Raw genomic sequence first — 25,139 nt, 5'->3', positions numbered from 1 at the left:
ACTAAACAAGAAATATTTTAATTACTTTTTACAATCTTCTTTTGCTATCTTCATTTTTCTTCAAGTAAGTAACATCATTCTTTTTTATTTGCTATTTGGAGTTTATATATGTCTTCATAGTATCTGATGTGTCGATGTTTGGTGATGTTGTATGTCGTATGATTGCCTCCATTTCAAATTCTTAAAAGTAATGCTTTGTTCGTTTGTCTTAATTTGATTCCAATTTTTTAGGGTTATAGGAATGTTTTTCTTTTTTTTTTTTTTTGGGGGGGGGGGGGGGGGGGGGGGCTTTTTGTAAACAACATCTACTTGTAATTGATTTGACCCGTTTGACCCATTTGCTTTTCAGCTAATCTTTTGATTTTTATTATAATATTAAGTTATTAAGTCTTGATGCCTTTCAAATAGAAGTATATGAGACCCTGCAGTATATATAAGTTATAAAATGCATCTTTGTTAAACTAATTCATATATTTTACAAGTATATAGCGTGTCAAATACGATTAAAACTTGTATTTGAACGATAATCAAAAATTTTGAATAAACTCATTTATCAAGTTTTATGCATTAAAAGTACATTTTTACTAATTGTGACAGGTTTACTTTGTTGCACTTGGTGGTTATACCTATTTGACCTGTTATAGATTAAACGTGACTCGAGTCAAACCCATTTAGGTATCAAACCTTTTGAATTTTTTGCGACACTAATAATAAAAATTGAGTCACCTACTAATCAGATATTCATTTCTCATTGTTTGCTCGAATAGGAACAAACATAGGGGTTATCCATTGTTGGGAAATGAATCGATGTTTGGTGACAATTCCACACCGTCGCTGCCAATATCCATATAAAAACCACCAGAAAAATGATCGAGAGGGATGACTAAGAACCCAAGGGTTCGAGCGGGTGAAGATGGGAATATCGTCGAAGATGGTGGTGGTAACCTTCGTCGGATATAGGAAGACCATTGGAGATGGTGGTGGTGACTGTCGCGAGAGATGGTTGACTGCAAGCAGTGGTAGGGGTGGCATTCAGGTGGTAGTCGGATGGTGTGTTAAGTCGTGGTGGTCGGTTACTGGCAGCGGTGGGGGTGGTACTGGCGGGGGCGATGGTGATTATTGATTAATGCCATGTATTATGCCATGTATTTGTCATATAAGTGGTTTTTAACATGTAGGTAGGGTTGGCAATTTATACACTTGACACAAATACACGGCACGTACCTACACAACCTTAATAGGTAACAGGTAAGGCCTTAACATGTTTCGTGTACTAAACAGGCAGACACGAAATTACCTGTTAATTTTCGTGTCTAAACAGGTATAATACTTGTTTACCTGTTAAGTACCTGGTTATTTTTAAAATTATATATATATATAAAATTATACTATATCCCATTATCCCTAACCGTAATCATTCTTACAACCATCCCGTCATCATCCATATCATATCCCAGCCGTCGCCTCTCATCAAGTCATCATCCATCCTCCCCGTCGGCCATATCTCTCTCCGCCGCTAGTTCCGTCAATCATCCCTCTCCGACCATCTTCAGTGCCTCTCCGGCCATCATTACAGTATAAAGGTTGTCAAATATGTGTTTCTAAACAACTATTAACGTGTAATATCGTGTATTATCGTGTATACCAGGTAGTAACAAGTTCGTGTTCGTGTCTTATCGTGTACGGGTATACACGATATGCCAGCCCTACATGTAGGCATAGTAAAACCAATAAGCTTTTTTTTAAATTCGAAGTTTTATTTATAGTTAGAGCAGTGTCGTAAAGATTAGGAATTAATTGGGGATTAGTTGCTAAGCGTTCTTGGGCTGATGAATTTTTTAATAATAAGTCCCATTAATTGGTAGTTGGCCAAAATTAGACATTTTAATTCTTATTCTTTTTAGTTTTTTATTTATATTTTTGGAAGGCAATTGTACTTTGGTATAATCCCGTTAACCTAGTTATTGGTTTTTCTCATTGACTTTTTAAAAAAAACTAATATTATTGAAGGAAAAAAATCCCGGGACAAATGCAAGCCGCAAAAGTCCGAAACGTACACGAGAAAAACAAAAAGACCGAAACAAGGTCAAACATAAATTACAAAGGAAAATTAACAAAGTTAAACATGCACCAAGCCTCTCAATCAAGATTCAATCTACGGTTCCGATTCTTCACCTATATAAAAGAAGTATCTTTTATATCCTCCAAAAACTTGTCCATCGATACCAGTTTGTTATTAAAAAATCCTATCATTTTGTGCTTTCTAAATCAACCAACATGTATCTAACAACGTCAAACATTAATTTGTTATGCATATATTTGAACTATACTATTCAAGCTTTGAAATATTTATTATGTGCACCTTTCTTTATAATTATCAAAAGTACATGTAAAATTTATAATATGATTAATCTCTAGTTTCTATCACACCTAGCAGAGTTCGGTTCATTAGCGGATGCTATAAATAACAAGTTAAATTAATGACTTATTATGATATTATCCGGTGAGCGTGAGTCAAAATGGCTCTTGTTTGGTCCCTTCACCTGCCCCCAAATCCTTCACTCCTCCCATCATAATAAACCCTAATTCCCCCAAATTCACATTCACAATTGATCAGAAATTGCAACGTTCGGTACTGAAGAGGTAGGTCCCAGCAGAGACCAGTTGGTCCCGCAAGACTCACCTTGAATAGGGACGTCTGCGCAAAGGCCTTCTGCTCCCGCAGGACCCACCATGCTCATAGAATCTTACGCGCAGTACGCAAGCTGTACACGCATGGAAAGCCTCCCAATGGTGAAGTACCCCGCCTGTTCCCGCAGTTGCGGATACAAGCCATCAGGGAAGGCTACCCGCAGACAGCAGGGCTACACGCACAAGGCAATAGCTACTTCAGTAGTCACATGAATGAATGAGCAAGGCGGGAACAATCCCGCCAAAATGAGCCAGTCCGTATGATTCTGAAAGATCTTTTGTACTATACCTACCAAGGTATGGATATGACAGACGATCTGACCAGAACAACCCATGAGCCAATCACAGGGTGACAGCTCACCGACAACAGTACGAGGAGGAGCACCCTCTAGTACTGTTTGTCACTATTAGCCGCTGCCTACTCACCAACTCTTACTGACGGGCGTACGTAGCCTACAGTTGGTAGAATAGTGTTACTGTTGGCCGTAACCTATTCACCAACCAGCATGGCCTGCGTATAATCCACAGTAGGTGGGACGTGCATAATCTACAGTTGGTGGAATAGTGCAGCCGACTTTGTTACTGTTGGCCGTAACTTATCCACCAACCAGTATGGCCTGTGCATAATCCACTGTTGGTAGAACAGGAATACTATTCAGCCAGCTGTACCTGCTTGGAAACCTACCTTCGGCTATAAATACTCCAACATCTTGGAATGGTAAGATCATCTGCTATCCAGTTATCTAGCAATCTCTTAATATACACTTATATTCAGAGCAATCTAGTCTGATTCTCACGCCGGAGGGTGGTCACAAGGAGGAACCCCCCCCCTTCTCAGTGACGAGCTTACGGTGTTTGTTTTGCAGGTCTCCTGAAGAACAGCCTTCTCAGCTAGATCTCATCCGTGGGAAACATTGATTAACCCCCAGATTATCTATAATCTGTCCAGGGTTCACTTAGTGTTTCTTCATTGGCGCCATCCGTGCATAAAAGCTAGAACTATTTTAGTTTTTTCACAATTTCTGAAGAAATGGTTAACGTTACTCCGGTCCAAAGGCCAGTAACCGACCAAGAAACCCCGGTAACAACCCCAGCAACTGGGGGGAATACCGGCGGTTATACAATCCTTACGAACACTACCCCGACTACCAAAGCCGGGGCAAGTGCAGTAAATATTCCACTGGGGTTCACCGACACCCAGTTGGAAAAACGAACAAGGGCCCCTCGCCAAACACTAGATCAAGTGAAGGCGTGGGCCGAAGCACGGCAAAGAGAATTCCAAGCCGAATTGGATGAACGCTTGCGTTCAGCTCAACAGGCTGACGAATTCGGCAGTACTCGCCAACACCTCAATATGAGCAGTGACGGCGAGTACTCAGATGACGAGTTGGAGTCCGATACCGACGCAAACCCTCGCCATAAGGCGAAAGGGAAGCGTAAGGAAACGGACGTCCAACCAAAAAGGAATTTTGGGGAAGCTTTTAAACCAATCACGGAGAGAAACCCGCGTGACTTCTCCAAAACCTTTAGACCAACTGCTACAAATGCAGGAAAGTCAAAATTCGCAAGGGACATTGCGGAAGCAATCGCCCCGAGAAGTGCCAAACAGATGTCCAACATTGGCACTTATGATGGTCTATCCGACCCAGACGACCATTTGAACAGGTTCATTGCGGGGGCTACCGTCAGCAACTGGACGGAACCCACGTGGTGCTACATGTTCCAGATGACTCTGGTCGGAGCGGCCAGGGCATGGTTCGATCGTTTACCGATCCACCACATATATGACTGGGCGGACTTTCAGAACAAGTTCAGCCAGCACTTTAGCCAACAGAGGAAGTACACTGAAGAGCAGTGGACGATCCTCAACTGCGTGAGAGAGGAGGATGAATCTTTACTAGACTTCATCACCCGCTTCAACTCCAAAAAGCTAAGTCTCGGCAACATAAGTGAGGATCTGGTTCGCGCCGCCTTCATCCAAGGCGCCGAATACCCAGAACTTATCCGCACATTGACGGGTAAGGATGGCATGCCATCAACTTGGGATGCCATCATGACGGCGGCAAAGCGCTTTGCCGAGACGGAAAAGCAACTGGGAAGGGATCTTCCCCAGAGTACACACCTCTACACGCAGAGGACAAGGGAGAACAACGTTAGGACCGCCCGGCAGAACAAAAAGAGGAGGCTAGGTATTTGGCAGTCAAGGGTAAACTTTGACACCTCATCCAGCTCTCGCCCTCTTGTTGGCGGAAGAGACAACACACACCCTTCAAACCGAAAACACCGGTGGACGCCACTCACGAAGAGCGTCACGGAGATATTTGCCACGGAAAAATTGCCATGGCCAAAAGCCCCATTGATCCGGCAGAAACCTAATGCGGATCAAAGCAAGTCCTGTGATTTCCACGGGACAAAGGGTCATGGTACTGAAGAGTGCACATCCTTGAAAGACATTGTTGAAGCATTTGTCAAGGATGGACGACTTGCACATCTCGTGGCATCAATCAGGAGGGAGGAAGGAATGACAACCGGTACAGAGGTAACGGACGAAAGCCCGTCGACATCAGCATCAACATGGTTCATGGCAAGGTCGGAGGAAGAAAAAGACGAATGACAGAACCATGCGCGTGGAAGGAAGCTGAGGTGCGCTTCCCGCGAGTGCCAGGAGGCCCCAGCAAAGAAGGCCCCATCGTCATCAAAAGCCAGCTGGGGCATTACATCACTTCCCGCACTCTTGTTGACAACGGCGCTTCGTCAACAGTGATGTACAGGCAGTTCTTTGACAAGCTGGAGGATGAAGACAAAGAACGCCTGGAAACGGTCTACGCTTCAATGGAAGGGTTTGACGGCAGTACAGAAACCCCCCTGGGTATCCTATCTTTCCCCGTCACTCTTACAGATGGAAAACACTCCCGCACAGAGGATGTGGACTTTGTCGTGATGAGGAAGCCACACCACACGTACGACATCCTCTTCGGGAGAGACGGGATGGCAAGATTCAACGCCGTGGTATCTTCAGTCCACGGCATGATGGGATGGCCAACAGCTGAGGGTGTGGCGATGATCACCGGCATTCCCCAGGTATGCATCGCATCTGTCTCATCTAAACCCAAACCAAAGATGGCTAAACCAACCATCACCGAACCGGAAAAATGGGCCTTCAATGGCAAATACCCCGACCAGGCCGTTACCATTGGACCAACAATCGTTGATCCCACCCGCACCCTACTCAAACGCTTACTGCAGAAAAACGCTGACATCTTTGCGTGGGCACCAGCTGACATGACTGGTGTACCCCGAAGTAAGGCGGAGCATAAGCTCAAGTGCGATCCGGCTGTCACGCCAGTCGTACAAAAGCGCAGAGTAATGGGGCCTGAACAAACTAACGCGTGTAGAACCCAAGTCAAGGAACTCCTTGACGCAGGCATCATACGCGTTAGTAGATATCAAACATGGGTTGCAAATCCCGTAATGGTACCGAAGAATGACAAACAATGGCGCATGTGCATAGATTTCAAAGATTTGAACAAAGCATGCCCCAAAGATTGTTATCCGTTACCAGAAATTGATCTTAAGGTGGATTCGTTGGCACCATTTCGCCTTAAATGCTTCCTGGATGCGTATAAGGGGTACCATCAAATCCACATGGCCGTAGATGACCAGGACAAAACCGCATTTCGGACGCCCGATGGTACATTTTGTTATAAAATGATGCCATTCGGACTTAAGAATGCAGGGTCCACGTACCAACGACTGATGGACAAAGAGTTTCATGCCCAAATCGGGAGAAACTTGGAAGTCTATATGGATGATTTGGTCATCAAAAGCCCCGAGCCAGAAGCGATGTTGAAAGACATTGAAGAAACTTTCAACACGCTTAGAAAGATAAACATGAAGCTCAACCCGAGCAAGTGTTCATTTGGGATGGAAGAAGGGAAGTTCTTGGGAGTCATTGTTACTAAAGATGGCTTCAGAGCGAACCCTGAAAAGGTCGAAGCCATTGTTAAAATGGAATCACCTACCACCATCAAACAGACTCAGACACTGAATGGACGACTAGTCGCACTTAATCGCTTTTTGGCAAACCATGCGGATAGGTCGTTTCCTTTCGTGTCAACATTGAGAAACTGCTTAAAGAAAACGCACTTCCGCTGGACACCAGAAGCGGAAGCAGCTTTTCAGGAGATTCGGTCACGCCTGATCGAACTCCCAACACTTACAGCACCACAAGCGGGAGAGGAGTTAATCCTATACCTTTCCGCAACAGATAGAGCAACCGGGGCAGTCCTGCTAATAGAACGAAAAGGCATCCAGATGCCAATCTATTATGTTAGCCGTGTACTAACAGATGTAGAAACTCGGTACTCTACCCTCGAAAAATTGGTCTTAGCACTTATACACGCTTCACGCAGGTTAAGACGATATTTCCAGGGCCACCCAATCACCATTCTCACCAACTTCAAACTCTCAAACGTTCTAGGCAAACCCGAATTATCGGGACGTCTAGCCAAATGGGCAATTGAATTGGGAGAATATGCAATTAAGTACAAGCCAAGACCAGCCATAAAAGGCCAGGTCCTGGCCGATTTTATTGCAGAAGTCCCCGCTTCGCGGGAGAAAGAGTGCCAGGAGGAGGCTCAACCCTCCCCAGCACAGGACATCAATGATGTCTGGCGACTCTACACTGATGGAGCAGCCAATAACGAGGGTTCAGGCGCAGGGTTAAAATTAACCAACCCAGCAGGCCAAGAATATACTTACGCTATTCGGTTGGATTTTCCAAGTACGAATAACGAAGCCGAATATGAAGCATTCTTGGCCGGTTTGAGAATTGCGCGTAAAATGGGAGTGAAAAACTTGGAAGCCCACGTGGATTCCATGCTGGTGGCCAACCAAATAAATGGGACGTACACGGCTGTGAACGACACAATGGCCCTGTACCTCGCCCAGGCAAAAACCCTTATGCGTGATTTTAGTGATTGTAAAGTCATACACGTCAAGCGCAGCGAAAACAAATCTGCGGATGCGTTAAGCAAGCTTGCGTCACTAGCCTTCACCCACTTGGGAAAGGACATCCGCATTGAACTCCTCGAAGCACCATCAGTCCCGCACAAGGAAATTTGTGTCATCCAAACCGGTACAGAAACGTGGATGACACCAATAATAAATTACCTTGCAGCAGGAACGCTACCAGAGTCAAAAACACAGGCAAGAAAACTACGCTGTAAAGCACTGAATTATCAGCTCGTCAACGACATCCTTTACAGATGTAACTTTCTTGGCCCACTCTTGAGATGCGTGGACAACCAAGATGCCGACTACCTCCTAAGGGAAGTACACGAAGGCATCTGTGGAGTACACGCAGGTCCTCGCGCTGTTGTAGCCAAGCTAAACAACGCGAGATACTTTTGGCCGGGGATGCATACGGATGCACTGGCATACATCAGAAAATGCAAGTCTTGCCAACTTTACGCACCCAACACGCACCGCCCGAAGAATGAACTGGTTCCAGTCACTTCTTCATGGCCATTTCAGAAGTGGGCCATCGATGTGACAGACCCATTTCCTACAGCAGCAGGAAATGTTCAGTTCCTAGTGGTAGCCATCGACTACTTCACCAAGTGGATAGAAGCAAAACCTTTAGCCCAAACAACCGCGAAGCATATCAAAAAATTTATTTGGGAATTTATTATTTGTCGTTTTGGACTTCCACAGAATTTGGTGAGCGATAACGGCACCAACTTTGCTGACAAGAAGCTACAACAGTGGCTAAAAGAACTTCAAATTACCCACACCTTTACCTCAGTGGCACACCCGCAAGGTAATGGTGAGGTGGAAAGAGCAAACAAGAGCATCGTCGATGGCATAAAGAAAAGACTCTTGGAACACAGATCCGGCTGGGTGGACGAGCTTCCGCACGTCCTTTGGGCAAACAGAACGCTGAAGAAGGCCAGTACGGGAGAAACCCCGTTCAGCCTCACTTATGGCACTGAAGCCATGGTCCCGGTCGAAATTGGTCTACCCTCGCCAAGGGTCTTGATTCAGCCAGAAGACAATGATGCGGAAAGACGGTTGGATCTTATGCTAACCGAGGAACGCAGAGACTTAGCCGCAGTGCGTGAAGAGAACTACAAACGACAAATGCAAAAGTACTACAACACGCGGGTAAAACTCTGCAACTTCAAAATAGGAGACTACATACTGCGTAACAACGAGGCTTCAAACCAAGAGCGCCCGGGAAAGCTGGCCCCGGTTTGGGAAGGGCCATACATTATCAAAGAAGTCCTGGGAAAGGGCGCATACCGGCTCGAAAGGCTCGATGGCACTCCCATCCCAAGAACATGGAATGGAGCTCAATTACGCAAATGTTATATGTAGATCAATTCCAAAACTTGTAAAGGCCTAGAGCCACTTCTAATGGAAATGATTCTCCTTTCATAATGTGTTTACCTTTATCCTTATGAACTTCCCACTGGTGCCGGTATTTACCGCATAAACGGGGAGAAGTAAGTCGTTACGTGTGGAAGGCGGCAAAACCCGCATAAACACAACGTTAAAAATAAGGGAAACCTACACGCAGGTATGATGTAAGTAAAGTTTAGCCATCCTTGTAAGTGCAAGTGACGGTCTTACCCGCACAATCACAAACAAGGAAGCAAAACTTCAACCTATCATCTACCACGTTCAAAGGTTATCCTAAAAAAAAAAAAAAAAAAAAAAAAAAAAAGATAAGGAAAACCTACACGCAGGTCAGATAAGGGTAAAGTTTTGCCATCCTACTAAGTGCAAGTGACGGTACTACCCGCACAATCACGAAAGAGGAAGCAAAACTTCACACCTATTATCAACCACGTTCAAAGGTTAACTTATCCTCAAAAGATGAGGAAAACCTACACGCAGGTCAGATGAAGGTTAAAGTTTAGCCATCCTACTAAGTGCAAGTGACGGTTCTACTCGCACAATCACGAAAGAGAAAGCAAAACTTTAACCCATTATCAACCACGTTCAACAGGTTAACTTATTCTAAACACTTGGAAAATTGCTAATTTAAACTAAGTATGCAAGTCATAAGTTTATAAAGCAAGGAACCCAAAGAAAGAAATAACAATCTTATACGCAAAAAGATTTATATTTCACAAATAAATTATTACAAGAATGGCCGGGTAACTACCCGCCTACGAAAAGAAAAATAAATACATCCGTACAAGACTATCCTAGCAATGGGAAGGGATCTTCGGGATCAAGCTTCAGGGCCGCTTCCACTTGGACCCGCTCCATCAGAGGAACGGGGCGGTTCAAGGAAAGCTTTAAGGATAGCTAACCCATCATCAGCAGCAGCTACTTGGTTCACCTTCTCCACCACCGGATGCGGGAAGGCGGCGTATTGATTTACTGCTTGGTCATATATGGCTTCGATATCTACATTGTACAAAGGGAAGTTGGATGGCGGGACGCCTTTCTCAACAAACCCTAGACCAAGCAGGAAACCGACCCGTTCCCCATCCTCGTGAGAAGCGTTGAGGGCTGCGCTCATTGCATCATCGTAAGATGTCTCTGAGAAGACCCGATGCACAACCTACATAAGAAAATATACAAGTGTCAACACCCTAATTACAAAGATAAGCGTGAAGACATGAAGATAGACTTACCTGAGACAACGCTTCTCGAAGAAGCCATTCCTTGGCAACCAGAGCTTCTTTAAGGGCGGCTTGAGCTTGGGTGCAGGCGCGTTCGGCTTCGCTTTTGTTAAGTTTGGCAAGTAGCACTTCCTTTGCGGCAGCCTCTTCGACGCCCTTAAGCTTCCGCTCGGTGTGATCAAGCATGCCCCTCTGGTCCAGGATCTCTTGAAGTTTCTTGGCATCCTCCATCGCCAAGGCATCATGAGCACGTTGGAGAGCCTCCAATTTGGCCTTGAGCTCCTCGTTCTCCACGCGTAAAGGCTCAGCAACGGCTTCAGCCTTGGTAGCCCTCTCGGTTGCGTTCCTCGCAGTCTCCTTAGCCAGCCGAAGCTGTTCGTTAACAGCTTGGGCAGCCTTGGAGCGGGCCTCGAGTCGCGCTTGAACCTCAACCTCAAGGGCCTTGAAGGCCTTCTCCTTCTCCGCAGCAGCTGCGGCCAACTTTTGGTTCTCCTCCCGAAGAGCCCGCGCTTGAGATACTTCCTTGGCGCGAGCTGCTTTTAACTTGTCGTTTTCACGACAAAGCAGCTCGACGCGCGGCTGCATCCGGGCTTGGAGAACCCGAAGCTCATTGGTTAGCCTACCCTCCTGGTAGCTAGCCATGGCTTCCCCCAACGCACCATGGGGAGCAGCGTGGCGAGCCCATTCCACGCACTCCACAGGGGTACGAAGGGTTGTTCCTCGGCGTATGTTCCATCGCGGAACATACACTTCATTGGAATCCGAAACTGCAGAAAACAAAAAGCAGTTAGGAAAAGATGATAAAATATATAAATGAAAAAGGGCCAAAGGAACCCTACGCACCTGTAGGGTCAATTACAGGCCGATAGCCGCCGAACCCATCACCTGAACCCAATGGAAATCCATCCAAGAGGTCAGGCAGATGGGAAGGTGGCGGAAAGATGCGAGAAGCCCCACGCGTACCTGAGGGACCGGCCGTCGTTGCCGGGGGCATAGTAGCAGCCGCCGTGGTCGCCGCCGCGGTCGCTGCCGCAGAATCCGCGGCAAAAGTAACCGCCGGCTCTGTGAAGGATGCTGTAAAAATTGCACTCACAGCCGGCGGTGACGTCATCTCGGCTGGAACAGTCGGCTCAGAATGAGCAACTGAACCAGCGGAAGCAGGCGCAGGCGCCTGGGTTGACGCCTCAGGTAGGCTGACCAAGCCTACCGTCATTGGCGGAGAGGTAGTACTCGGCCCCTCACCCTGGAATGCGCCAACATCCACACCTGCGTAAAGAAGAAAAGTGTTAAAAGACTTGGAAGATTAAACTACGAAGATAAAAGCCAAGAGTTGTACTTACGGGTTTTCTTGAGCTTGAACGTACGGACGGGCGGGGACGAACCCGATGGAGCCGGTCTCTTGATGCCGGTCACCGTCGTCGTCATTGGTTCTCCGGAGGTAACAGTCGTAGCCTCCGGAACAGTGGTCTTCTCACCACCGGGGTTCCCCGCCACCTCTTCACTATCTGACTCAGTGTCAGATTGGAGCACCAGATCGGCTGTAGGGGCCGCCTTCTCCTTCCCTTTCCCGCCGGCAGCCCTCTTCTTCCGCACTAACGGAGGACCATCTGCGGATTCCTCAGAAGAAGACAGGATGTAAGGAATTCCAGCAGCGGGTACAGCACTGAGGGGTGGAGGAGAGAATAACGCCTTACCTGGCCGCCGGTGGCTCAGGATCTCGTGGCCCAGCGGGTAGACCTCCACAAACCAATCCGCTGTTTGCTCCAGGATGGGCAACACGTTCTCATCAAGAGCACGAGTACCCACCCGCACGGGACCGTCAGCTTCCCGCGGGTACAGGAGCGACTCCAAATTGTTCCCCTCTGAAAGAAAAGAAACAGTTAGAAGACAAACTCATATCAGCAAGAAAGACAAGACATACCATAAGGAGTAGAGTTCAAACCGTATTCGAGAAGGATGGGAACCTGAGACGCCTCCTTCCATACCCGGCTCATCCCCAACATCACCATCCCGGACTCCGCAAACCGGTAAACCGGAGATTGGACCCGGGATATCTTTGCAAACCATTCCGCCTCCTGGTAGTTGGTGGCGTGGTGGCTCGAAATGGCTTGGCCATTTTTAAACTTCATGGCAATGGGGACGGCGCGGGCAGAAATGTAGAAGAACTCCCGCTTCCACGATCGGAGACTGCGCTCGGTCGCGCAAATCTTCAAACCCTTGATCCGGGTTGTCAGGGTGTACCACCCCTGGATGCACCTCCAAGTATAGAAGGTCATCAGGCGGTCCACATAGGGCTCAACACCCAATATCCGGCACACCCACTCGAAGTGGCGAATCTTCGCGATCGCCATTGGGTGCAGCTCGGTCAGATGAACGCCGTGCCTTTCGAGGACACGGTAAACAAACTTTGTCAATGGGAACCTAAGGTTCCCATAAACAAAGAATGCAGCATATACCCCGATCTTGCCACTGGGGGCATCGTACACGGTCTGATGGGGTTCAGGAAACTCAGGCTCGAGAGGATCGAGCATGAACTTCCTAACAACATACCGGTACTGATCGCCGGGCAGAGCACACTGGCACTCGCCAGCAGTACTCCTGTCATCGGTGGTAGACTCGAGATCATGTGAAGACATCTGGCAGAAAGAAAGCGATTTCGGGAAAATGCTTGCCTGAAAAGGGGAGTATTTGCCGGAAATCGCTAAGAAGAAGAGAAGGGTGAAGGTGTGAATTAAAAAGGACCCTCTCCCCCTTTATATACTAATCGCAATTAATGCGGTGAATTTAATGCGGAGGAGAGAGAAATAGAGGGTGCAATGAAACTATGACGCGTGGCAAAAAGCAAGCTGGCAACAGCTGTAAAAAGGATGCGTGCCAGTAATTTCGCGGCCACGCGCCCGGAAAATCGCGCCCACGCGCCTGAAAAAGCGTCTGGAATGACCATGTACTGTCACGTCACCATAACTTCCTGCACGTCCTGACACAGTCAGAAGAAACCGTCGCACGACGTTTCAGATGTTTGGACTGTTCTTATCCTCACCAACCTTTCGAATTTCAAAATTCAAAATTCAAAAAGATTCAAAAGTAAGCGGGAAAATACCCCTTACCTTGGCAACCAAGTAACCATAAGACGGATGCGGGTACAGTGTTAAGGCAAAACCCTTCACATACCTAGCACCCGCAGGGAATTGAAGCCAAGAAAACCCCGGAAACAAAGTAACTATAAGGCGGGTGCGGGTACAGTGTTAAGGCAAAACCCTTCACATACCTAGCACCCGCAGGGAATTGACGCCAGGGGTACCTTGAAAGTAAAGTAACCGTAAGACAAGCGCGGGTACAGTGTTAAGGCAAAACCCTTCACATACCTAGCGCTCCGCAGGGAATTGAAACCAAGAAGGATCTTCAGGGCAATGCTTGCGGAAACGGAAATAACATCCCCGCATAGCGGGAACGTCGAGAACTACATTGTTTGAGGCTCCAGGATGGAATTGGTGGTTTAAACATAATTGATCACTATGTTCAAAACCACTAAAACCTCAAGGAGAATCCACACAAGTGAGACTCAACGCTCCTGACTTGCGAGAAGGTTACATACCTACCCGCATCATACCCAAAGATCAAGCAAAAAAATCGGGAATTTTTGCAAGTGACATTAGGAAACCCGCGGGAAGAATCCCCACGGAGAACCTTAAAACTAAAAACCATTTTCAAAACCCCTTGCTTAAAGTCCAAAAGTTCACCTCACTTTATTAAACATTCATGAGAAGAACATTGGACTGGGGGGACTTGAAGAGGTAGGTCCCAGCAGAGACCAGTTGGTCCCGCAAGACTCACCTTGAATAGGGACGTCTGCGCAAAGGCCTTCTGCTCCCGCAGGACCCACCATGCTCATAGAATCTTACGCGCAGTACGCAAGCTGTACACGTATGGAAAGCCTCCCAATGGTGAAGTACCCCGCCTGTTCCCGCAGTTGCGGATACAAGCCATCAGGGAAGGCTACCCGCAGACAGCAGGGCTACACGCACAAGGCAATAGCTACTTCAGTAGTCACATGAAGGAATGAGCAAGGCGGGAACAATCCCGCCAAAATGAGCCAGTCCGTATGATTCTGAAAGATCTTTTGTACTATACCTACCAAGGTATGGATAGGACAGACGATCTGACCAGAACAACCCATGAGCCAATCACAGGGTGACAGCTCACCGACAACAGTACGAGGAGGAGCACCCTCTAGTACTGTTTGTCACTATTAGCCGCTGCCTACTCACCAACTCTTACTGACGGGCGTACGTAGCCTACAGTTGGTAGAATAGTGTTACTGTTGGCCGTAACCTATTCACCAACCAGCATGGCCTGCGTATAATCCACAGTAGGTGGGACGTGCATAATCTACAGTTGGTGGAATAGTGCAGCCGACTTTGTTACTGTTGGCCGTAACTTATCCACCAACCAGTATGGCCTGTGCATAATCCACTGTTGGTAGAACAGGAATACTATTCAGCCGGCTGTACCTGCTTGGAAACCTACCTTCGGCTATAAATACTCCAACATCTTGGAATGGTAAGATCATCTGCTATCCAGTTATCTAGCAATCTCTTAATATACACTTATATTCAGAGCAATCTAGTCTGATTCTCACGCCGGAGGGTGGTCACAAGGAGGAACCCCCCCCCCTTCTCAGTGACGAGCTTACGGTGTTTGTTTTGCAGGTCTCCTGAAGAACAGCCTTCTCAGCTAGATCTCATCCGTGGGAAACATTGATTAACCCCCAGATTATCTATAATCTGTCCAGGGTTCACTTAGTGTTTCTTCAGGTACTTTAATCTTTCTCTGTTCAATTTCTATTTGGTATTTTGGGGCCGTAATCACAACGGTCGAGTGAGTACCGCAATCATAAATTGAGCTTCATATCATATATATATTTTAACTTATATACTTTTGACTGTGAAGAGATCGCTTAGCCGCTGCTTGCCTGATAACGAGTTGGATAAAGGTTCCACTTCACAAGGTATGCACCGTCTCACTTCAACTTTTTAAAATATCTTACGTAGCATATAACATGCAACAAATATGAGTATTCGATACTGTATAATATAACACATAATAATGTAATCATGTTGCTCTTTTTAGGGGATGACAATGAAGATTTTGGAGTGAAAGTCGCATTGTCTATGCTGAGGTTTTACAAGAGTGAGTTTAAAGTCAATAATTTACATTAGTTTTTGAATATATTATATATGTCAGTTGTATGCGTCATTGGAAATTTTCTCTTATTAATCTACACAGATGAAATCTCGCCGTTATTGCCAAAAAGCTGTCGATACGTTCCTACTTGTAGTGAGTACTCCATGATTGCTTACAAGAAGTATGGTGTTGTCAAAGGCTCCATCTTGACTGCCTGGCGGATTTGTCGCTGTAATCCTTTAGGTAATTAATATATTTTTTTCATGTATCCATTTACGTGTAGTTTGTGACAGAAAAAACTGGTAAAAATCTTTGTTGTATTAACACGTTTTATTAATAGAAGCAAACCATTCAAGTTATTGGTCCATCATCACTTGTAGGTTGCTTCGAATGGTTTTCTTGAAGTACAATACTTAAATGTAAATCTTAATTGTTTCTTTTTCTAGGTGGATCAGGATTTGATCCCCCAAGATGGTTTGATGAACCAAGTCCACCAAAACAGTAAAAAAAAAGGTACTTGTTTTTTAAGGTTTTTATTTTTTTTATTTATATTTACTCATTTGTATTCATTCTATATGTAACTAAATTTCTATTAGCAATTAGAATGTGTTTGTTGTATATTGTTAACAATTAGTACTTGCATAACCCGAGGGTGGAGTTTTGTTTTTATTAAGATATATGATTGTTTATATTTAATCAGAAACAAAGTTACATTACAATGTACATTTTTTGTTTTAACGTCTGTTTTTAAGTTCGACTCAACTTATTTTGCTTATGCATAGTTGGTACTAGTTCACCACGAACAAGTAAAAACGAAACCCGTGGAGTAACACTTATAGTTAGGGGATCTTATCAAGTGTGTTTACACCCATAATTTATACCATATAAGTGTAAGGTGAATACTGTAATATGTTTGAACTAAGTTTTGTTTTATCTGTGGATTCCCTCAAATATATAGGAAAAAGAGAAAGACCATGTATACAAAAGACCAAAATGCAGAAATACTTAAAACAGATTAAAAGTGTAAGTTTTGTAAGATATTTAGTTAAGTGGTCTAAGCTTAACAATTTCACAACATTGAGGGCTTGGTTGAAAAAGGCGCCTGAGGCGCGAGGCGCCCGAGGCGTTTTTGAAAACGCCTTATTTTACGTAAGGCGCTAAAATACATGAGGCGCCCTGAGGCGACGCATTAGCTGGCGAGGCGTGAGGCGCTTGAGCCAGCGCCTCATGTGATTCAGTCCAAATTAGAGTGTTTTGCAACTTCATTATTACTTTTCACTATACCTTTTACTTTTTACTCTAAGAATTAAAGTGTTTTGCAACTTCTAAATATGTTTTTATAATGTTTAACCTACGTATTAAGTATTCATGCTTAGTTTTACAAATATGTTTTATCTTTATGATTGATTTTCAAGTAAAATATGTCATGTATAATTAATTTTTAGTAATTTTTATATTGAGCGCCTCACATACGTGAAGCTCTCGCTTCGCGCCTAGCGCTTAGCGCTTCGGATTTTTGAACCAAAACGCCTCGCCTCGCCTAACGCTTTTTTAAACCAAGATTGAGGGATTTGTTTTTGTTGGGCATTGGGTTTCATACATTTGTTTTTAATAATTCTACATTCGTTGTAAATAACTCTGCAACGGAAGCAGAACCGTTCTTGGATTCCAATAAGTATGCTCACCTGGAACCCACTTGTGACTTGTGAGGAAGAGAAGTCAATGTCACAATCATAGTTAAGTTTAGAAGTTCACATTAAAATTTGTTGATTGAGTTGATGATTCAACTGGAGGGAATCCACAACGTTTCGACGTTTAAGGTTGCTAGACCGTTCGTGAAAAGCACCAAGAAATGAACCTTGTTCGGTTGTTTGTTGCTTGCGTCCATCTCAACCACCAAGGCTGTGATATGTTTGATCTTGGTTCTACCTTTGCGTCCATCACTCTTTCAAAAGATCTGGGAAAGTATTTGATGAAGAAAGGGTACTAAACCATAATTGTTCAGTCACATTCTAAATATCAAGAGATGGTCAATGATGCTCAAGAAATCGATGATTTGAACAATGGTCTTTGCAAGTTTTTGGATGGTCGATCTGAACAATGGTCTCTCCAACAGACCAACCTCATTTGCCATCACTAACTCTCATCACAACCAACAAACAAACCACAAAATCTGAGCAATGATCAATAATTCGAAACCAGTGCTTCACGCGAGAGGTATGGGAGAGGCAGGAGGCTCACAAGAAACACAGTGAGATTTTCAGTGGCAACTTCACCTTGGTCCATTCGGGTGGCATGTAAACTACGTGCGAGTGGTGTGCAGGAAGGTGGGTCAAATCACAATTTAACAAAAATAATAATAATAAACTTGTTTCAACCCACCAAAGTTTCAGACGGTAATAAATAAATTCAATTCCAAACCACCATATTGTTTCCAACGATAATATATTTACAGTAATAATCATAATTTTCAGAACTAATTATCTTTAATAATGCAAAAGTAAAAGTAAAAGAAATGTATTAATTATTAAAAGAATTTGAGCATCAAATATAAAAAGTGTGAGAGATATAGGTATTGACCAAAGATAATTGTAGATTTGGAAAGAAAATAATTGTTTCTAATGTATTTATAGAAATTTGATGTGTTAGTTGACTAAACGTGTGCCAATGACCTTTGGCAAACTTCAAACCACACATGACAAAAGTTTTGTGGGAACCTCTTGAAGGTTATAATGGACCGATTGTATTTGTATGTGATGGTAACGAAGTCGAAAATTTTTCATAAATGGTGCTTTTTATAAAAGTTGTTTCAAAAATTGTATTGATTTTTGAACTTTTTCACAAATAGTGTAACCGTGGTTTCAAACCACGGTTTGTCTTCTTTTATTTTAGAATGTCAGAAAAAATTTCATAAAAGAATACATTTTGATTAAAATTATACAAACCATGGTTTGAAATCATAGATTGTAGCCAAATTTTTAGCATAATACCACTATTCGTGAAAGTGATGGTTTTGTTAGTCAAACCGTGGTTTGAAACCATGGTTTGATGTTTTTTTATTACTTTTTAATAAAGATAAGAACATAAGTTCACAGGTAAACACTATTGAATTGAGAAGAGTTATAATAATAAAATTCAAACCTTAGTTTTAAACAACGGCTTGGGTAAAGATACAAAAAGTAAACATATACATATATTTCCCGGCAATTAAAAAATATCTGATTTTTTTTTAATAAGTTTACTATTACATAGTCAATTACAGACTAACGTTAGACTAATAAGCAAAACCATCACCTCTTCCTAGGTGGTATTAGTTTATTATTTTATGCTATCCGTGGTTTTAAACCACGGCTTGCATTATTTTAATCAAAACATTGCTTTATGTAACTCACACCTGACACACTCTAAAAAATATATACCCATGATTTCAAACCACGGTTACACCATTTTTGAAATACCTTTCATAATCTTACCATTTGTGAAGCAATTTTAACAAAGACACTGTTTTTGAAAAAATGTCTTAACGAAGTCTCCAGACAACCGGTTGTGTTAAAACGGTTAAATAATAATAATAATAATATTAAAAAATAAGTAAACATGTTTTTTTAGCACCTTGCAAAGGTGAAGGCCAACCAAACCAAAGGATCCATCCAGGAGTGGTCAGTATATTGGACCAACCACGAGTCCCGGATTCCTGACCCTTGTCCTGTTTCACGTTCACAAGTCACAACACACAAACGTCTGCCTGCCGTGGAAATGAAACAGAAAGAGAGACGAAAGTGAACCCAAAGATTCTCGTCAACTGCTTCTCTCTTTATAATAACACGCTTACTTTTTAGATCTATTAATAACAACTTCTTTTAGATCAATTCCAAGTTTCCAACACTCACAAACAATCCACAAACCCAACAAAAATGGCCGGAAGGTTGAAGCTTTTAGCATCCGACGTTATCATGTCTTTCATGTGGGTATGGTCAAGCGTCTTAATCAAGATGTTCGTGCACGGATACCTAGGCTTTAACGGCAGCACCCATGAAGCAGAGTTGTTGAGGTACACGCTTTCGATAGTCAACATGTTCTTGTTCGCTTACCTTGCTAAGCTTACCAATGGCGGCGCAAATAATCCACTCACTGTGTTAGGCTCCGCTGTCTCTGGCACTTTCACCAACTTCTTTTTCACCCTTGCTGCAAGAATACCCTTACAGGTCATTATTATTATTATTATTTATTACTTTAGATGTAGATTAGGGTTTGAGATCTGTGTTCTTCTAATCATCATGGGTTTAAACTTGCTTGATTGATGTGTAAATAAATCATCATAGGTTCCGGTCAATATGGGGTTTAAGCAAAAATGAGTTCGGGTCAAACGTGTTCTTAGCGATGTGAATTCTGGTCAATACTGCCATTTTGAAAAAGTATCAATTTGACTAGGTCAAAACGGAATCGGTTAAAATGAGTTGTTTTACAAGAAAAAAGTACCCACCTCACCTCTTTAAAATGAGTTGTTTTTGGAAAAAAAAAACAAAAACAAAAAACACTACAAAACTCAAACCCCCACCCGTACCCTTGGTTAAAATGAGACATTTTTAGAAAAGCAAGTAATGACCATAGAACTATTTTACCTCCTTAAAACTTTTCCAAAAAGTTAATAAGCCACATAATTGGGACTTATTAGTTCAATATTCTCTCACAACATAAGCAATCCCAAACAACTTTTAACTTTTCAAAAAGTTAATAAGGTATAAGTTGGTGAAAAAAAGCAAATCCCAATTCCCAAACAACCCCTTATGATACTTGAGGTGCGCTTTTATGTACGACCGTTTAAGCTTATTTACAACCATAGGTTACACATCTCTCATTTTACATATAAATGTATTTCTCAAGCAAATCTTTAATAAAATCTTCATCTCTTAGGTTGTATTTAAGTATAAAACCTCCCGCGCACCTAAGTTTTGACCAATTTTGATCCAGAACTACCTTTAACATGCCTTTTTATAGCCAAGCTTCTTCCACTATTTCATCAAAAGCGAAAACCTATATCATTCTTAATTAAGCTCTTCTGATCTGTAGGATCTTAATCCTTCTGTGTAATTATTGAGACAAAAAGAAAGCAACTTATTTTCTCAATATTACACATTTGATGTTATTTCCTTGTATTTCACACAATTGCTGTTTTTAACTTGACAACTGACACTTCTTTTAAATGTTGATGCAGTTTTTTATATGACATTTTAAAAACATAACAGTTTGTTTGTTTACAACAAATGTATTTTATAATGTGAGAACTTTCTTATGACAGACTCTAAATGTGGCATTTGTTTTATTACACTACAATTTATAAAAAAATGTTACAAATTTATTTCAGCTGATTGATGCGCTTTTTTTTTTTTTTTTGAGTTTTAGGTGTTTGGATCAATAATGGGGGTCCGACTTATCTTAGATACCTTTCGGGGAATAGGCCGTGGGCCCAAGCTGACCGTTAGTCTCCACTAGGCTCAATCCCCAACACGCTCCGACGAATCAAAAGCTCCATGCTCATGATCTTCACAATTCCTTCGACCGCGCCCCTTGTCGGTGCCTGCGCCCAAGATGCTAATGTGGCAGGCCACCGCGTCCCATTTGCCCTTCCCCATGACATATGGTTTTAAATAACAATACATTTTTTTATAACAACGGGACTTGAACCCTCATCTTTTAGAAACCAAAAAAAAAAACATTATCTAACACGTTGGTATGCACTTTGGTTAACTGAGACAACATAACCTTATATTAACTTGTGTATCTAAAAATTAAATTATATATATACATGTCATCACGTTTCATTAAATATTGTTGAAAAACACATTTAAATTTAAATAAATTTATTTTAAATGTGTCCCAAATTACTTTTCTATCATGCACTAATAATCCTATAGTTGTCATTAATTAATGTTAATTATGTTTTCACAAGCAAAGTTCAAATAGATATTTTATGTTTCATAATTCCCCTTGCAGAATTCGACGAGAAAACAACAATTAATTCTAATGGTTCCGGCCACCACATGACATCGCATCCATTTCCACATTGTAAAGGTAATACATTCCATCTATGAATTTGACACAACAAAAAGGTTACAAATCCATTTTATAGAAAGAATATATTGGTCCTTTGAGAAGCCTGATCAATCTCCAATGGATTCTAAAAGAATTCCTGATTCACATTTGGTACAACCTCTATAATATTCCTTCCTTATTAAATTCGGGTACACATTTCGAAATGGTTTGGTAAATATATACAAGGTGTTGTTAATATGGGGCTGATCAGAAATCTTGTTAGCATTGTATCAAGAATTTGTAGATTGGTGTGTGTGGTTTTCATTTCGATTTGGTTATACCAATCGTTTCCGTTGTTTTCGCTTTTGGTTGATTATTCTCCTGTTATTGCATCTACCCTTCTTCTCCTTGGAACTCTCTTGTGTTATGGTGATGAAAACGCACAAAAAGTTGGTGAGCAAAAGTATCATGTCAATCCCATGAATATCAATCATAGTTACAGATTTGGAAGTTGTCAAGCAAGAGGCCATAATAATTATCATAGTAGTGATGAGGATAATTATATTGTTGAGAGTTTATCTCCAAGTGGTTCAGTGGCTAATATATATTCAATACTTGATGAACTCGGTCCCCTATCGGAATCCGATGTTCCTTTCCCGAATGTAAGCACGGATCAGTCGCATGATTCAACCGAGTATGTTAATGAAACGGATGATGATAAGGAAAGTGTTGTTACATGGACAGGAGAACAACAAAGGGATGTCGCGGGATCCGAGAGAAAACAGGTTTTGGACACTCTTATTGCCAGACGAAGAACATTAAAAAACATGAGGATGTTGGCTGAACAAAATATGGTAAATATGAACCCTCATCTTAAAAGTGAAAACAAAGTAAGTTTTAATATTCTAAGAAGATACTCATATGACCCGAGCGGACAGAAACCAGATCGTTTGGGGCCCACTTTTCAACCAGATTCTCCAAGAAGACACTCTTTTGACCCGAGTAGACACCGAGTGAGGCCCACTTTTCAATCAGATGTTCCCCGTCGCCATGAGCGTGTTGATGTGGGGCCCACTTTTCAAACAAATGCTCCAAGAAGACACCGAGTGGGGCCCACTTTTCAATCAGATGTTCCTCGTCGTCCTGAGCGTTTTGATGTAGGGCCTACTTTTCAGTCAGATGTTCCTCGTCGCCCTGAGCTTTTTGATGTGGGCCCCACTTTTCAAACGGACTCTCCAAGAAGGCACTCTTTTGACCCTAGTAGACACCGAGTGAGGCCCACTTTTCAATCAGATGTTCCTGGTCGTCATGAGCGTGTTGATGTGGGGCCCACTTTTCAAACAGAATCTCCAAGAAGACACTCTTTCGACCCTAGTAGACACCGGGCGGGGCCCACTTTTAAATCAAATGTTCCTAATGCAGGCCCCTCAACTGGTGTGCATGATAGTTGGGATTTAAGGAAGTATTACATTCAAAGAAACCAGTTTTCGGAAAACAATGACAATCATCAAGGAGATGATGACAAAGAGGTTAACTTAAGTGGTGGGAATAGAGGTATACTAATGGATATTGATAACTTAAGTAACCAGCTCTTTGTAAGACACTAAATTGATTAGATTTAATATGCAGGTTATGAAAAGACAAGCAGTGGTAAATTATATTTTGATGCAAGTGATGGTGATGAGGAAGACGAGTATAGATCCCCAGACATCCCAACGGCACAGGGTTCATAAGATTAACATGCCATGTCAACACCATGTCAATAATTAAGGTGCATTTGGAGTTGCATATGTCATCTTGAAAGTGTGAACCATAAATGTTTAACCCTGAAAGTACGATCATAGCCGAAAATTGGTTCAAAGTATGTAACATTCCTATATTATTTTGTCTTAAATATATAAAATATAATTATTATCTGTTAAAATGTATGCATATCAGAATAAGTGTCTGATGCAACATTATTTTGGTATAGTTGCTACTTCAAATTGATTAGCTTCATTGTTCCAATGATACATTATATGTTTAAGGTATTGGTCAAAGTGATACCTTCCTATATTCTTATTGATATATCACATTCTTTGGTGAAGGAATCAAGAACAATTAACCGAATGATTTCACTTATTATTGTGAATGTGAAATGATTACAAGAAACGAAAACGAAATTGATTGAAATTAAGAACTCATCAAATGAGCTGATCTCGCGACTATTTAAAGCTGTATATCCCCAAACCAGAAGCTAACAGCCATTAACTAACTGATCAGCTATAGTTTTACAGTTGGCCCTCAAGTTTCATTGAGCATTATCTTCCAAAACTTTTATCAAACCACATGTTAACTCCTGTACTTGTAGTCCTTTGACTCTGACTTACTTTGACTTTGTTAGTTGACTATTATTGACCATATGGACTCTATTAATTACAATCTTCACCTAGTGCATCTTAACAAATTCCCAAATACCCAAACAATGGTCAAGGCTTGATCTCGGCAAAGCTTTTGTAAGCATATCTGCAACATCATCGTTAGTATCCACCTGACTAATGATCACCTCCTTTGATTGTACAGTTTCCCGTGTGAAATGAAGCTTAACATTTATGTGTTTTACACGTTCATGTAACTAACATAAGTAGTAACTTCCACGAACGCAAAAGGTAGTTGTAACTCCACATATGGCAATTTCAAAGCAATGGCAATTAGTTATTGATGTGGAAACATTGGTGAACGGCCTCCTTAGAGTTGAGAGATGAGAAAGTCAAGGAATAAGGGGCTACGTTCTAGCATCCGAATGAGTCACTAGTAGGCTCCCGCAATTGCTAGTCCCCATCAGTGTGTCTTCGGACTGCTGACCCATAGGCCGACATTCGCCTAGTCAACTTGGCCCCGTTCAAGGTACCAGATTGTGCAATTCTTTGGGAAGAATGGGGTATTACGAATAAATCCCAACCATAACAGAGCTGCTCGTTTAAGCATAAGTTTTCTTATTTATCTTTTTAGAATTAAATGGAAGAGAGCTCCCACTAAAGATAGTTCTCATTCCAACACAGTATGTCAAGATAGTATGTCTTTGCATCTCTTCAAATATTCACTATGTTAAGATGGTGAATTCCATTAAACACTATATCAAGATATATAGTCTTCCCGACCCAAATACAATAACAACAATATGTCAAGATAGTGGTTCCGTCTCAAATAATCAGCATGATGATGAATTAATATTCTTTTAACAAATCACTAGAACAACCTCTAGTGATGTCCCTCAATAATACAAAAATGAATGACTAAAGTTGCAGCACTTGCTCTTCTTTTTGCTCTTGATGATCTTGATCACATTTATAATATTAACATTTATGCTAAGTTCAATTGCTTTATATTTTTACATTTTTAATTGATCTAATTTCTTTTTGATATAAAATCATATATTGTCCTTTTGAAAATAAATATTTAGATTTGTTGGTTATGAACTTATTTATCTAACTCCTAAAATTTTTTGTTAGATGTATAATATCCAACTGAATAATCCTTTATATATCATTATGTTTATTTGGTTTTAATTAGGGGTGTCAATTTTGACCCAAACTCTTTCAAATGAGTCAATTT

At 42.2% G+C, this 25,139-nt stretch overlaps 1 protein-coding gene across 1 annotated transcript; it reads left to right on the top strand.

Moving 5' to 3' along the window:
- The first annotated feature begins 913 nt into the window (after positions 1 to 913).
- Positions 914 to 16,235, top strand: LOC143554935 (UPF0161 protein At3g09310-like). Its single transcript, XM_077044593.1, has 6 exons — positions 914 to 1,050; positions 2,509 to 2,632; positions 15,279 to 15,336; positions 15,459 to 15,518; positions 15,615 to 15,755; positions 15,959 to 16,235. The coding sequence occupies exons 1-6, from the start codon at positions 914 to 916 to the stop codon at positions 16,015 to 16,017; spliced, it is 579 nt and encodes a 192-aa protein (XP_076900708.1). The 3' UTR covers positions 16,018 to 16,235.
- Positions 16,236 to 25,139: the final 8,904 nt, after the last annotated feature.

This window comes from Bidens hawaiensis, unplaced genomic scaffold, assembly GCF_021521415.1.
Source record: "Bidens hawaiensis isolate Kalapana, Puna unplaced genomic scaffold, B.hawaiensis_p1.1 tig00017886_1, whole genome shotgun sequence".
Taxonomy (NCBI): Eukaryota; Viridiplantae; Streptophyta; class Magnoliopsida; order Asterales; family Asteraceae; genus Bidens; species Bidens hawaiensis.
Note: the sequence above shows the minus strand (reverse complement) of the source record. Positions and strands in the feature narration are given on the sequence as shown.

Excerpts from the sequence above, each read along its gene's own strand:
- LOC143554935 (XM_077044593.1), top strand. The coding sequence starts at position 914 with ATGGGAATATCGTCGAAGATGGTGGTGGTAACCTTCGTCGGATATAGG. Across the intron at positions 2,633-15,278 it reads ATCAGAAATTGCAACGTTCG|AGATCGCTTAGCCGCTGCTT; the intron begins GTACTGAAGAGG and ends TTGACTGTGAAG. Across the intron at positions 15,519-15,614 it reads TATGCTGAGGTTTTACAAGA|ATGAAATCTCGCCGTTATTG; the intron begins GTGAGTTTAAAG and ends TAATCTACACAG.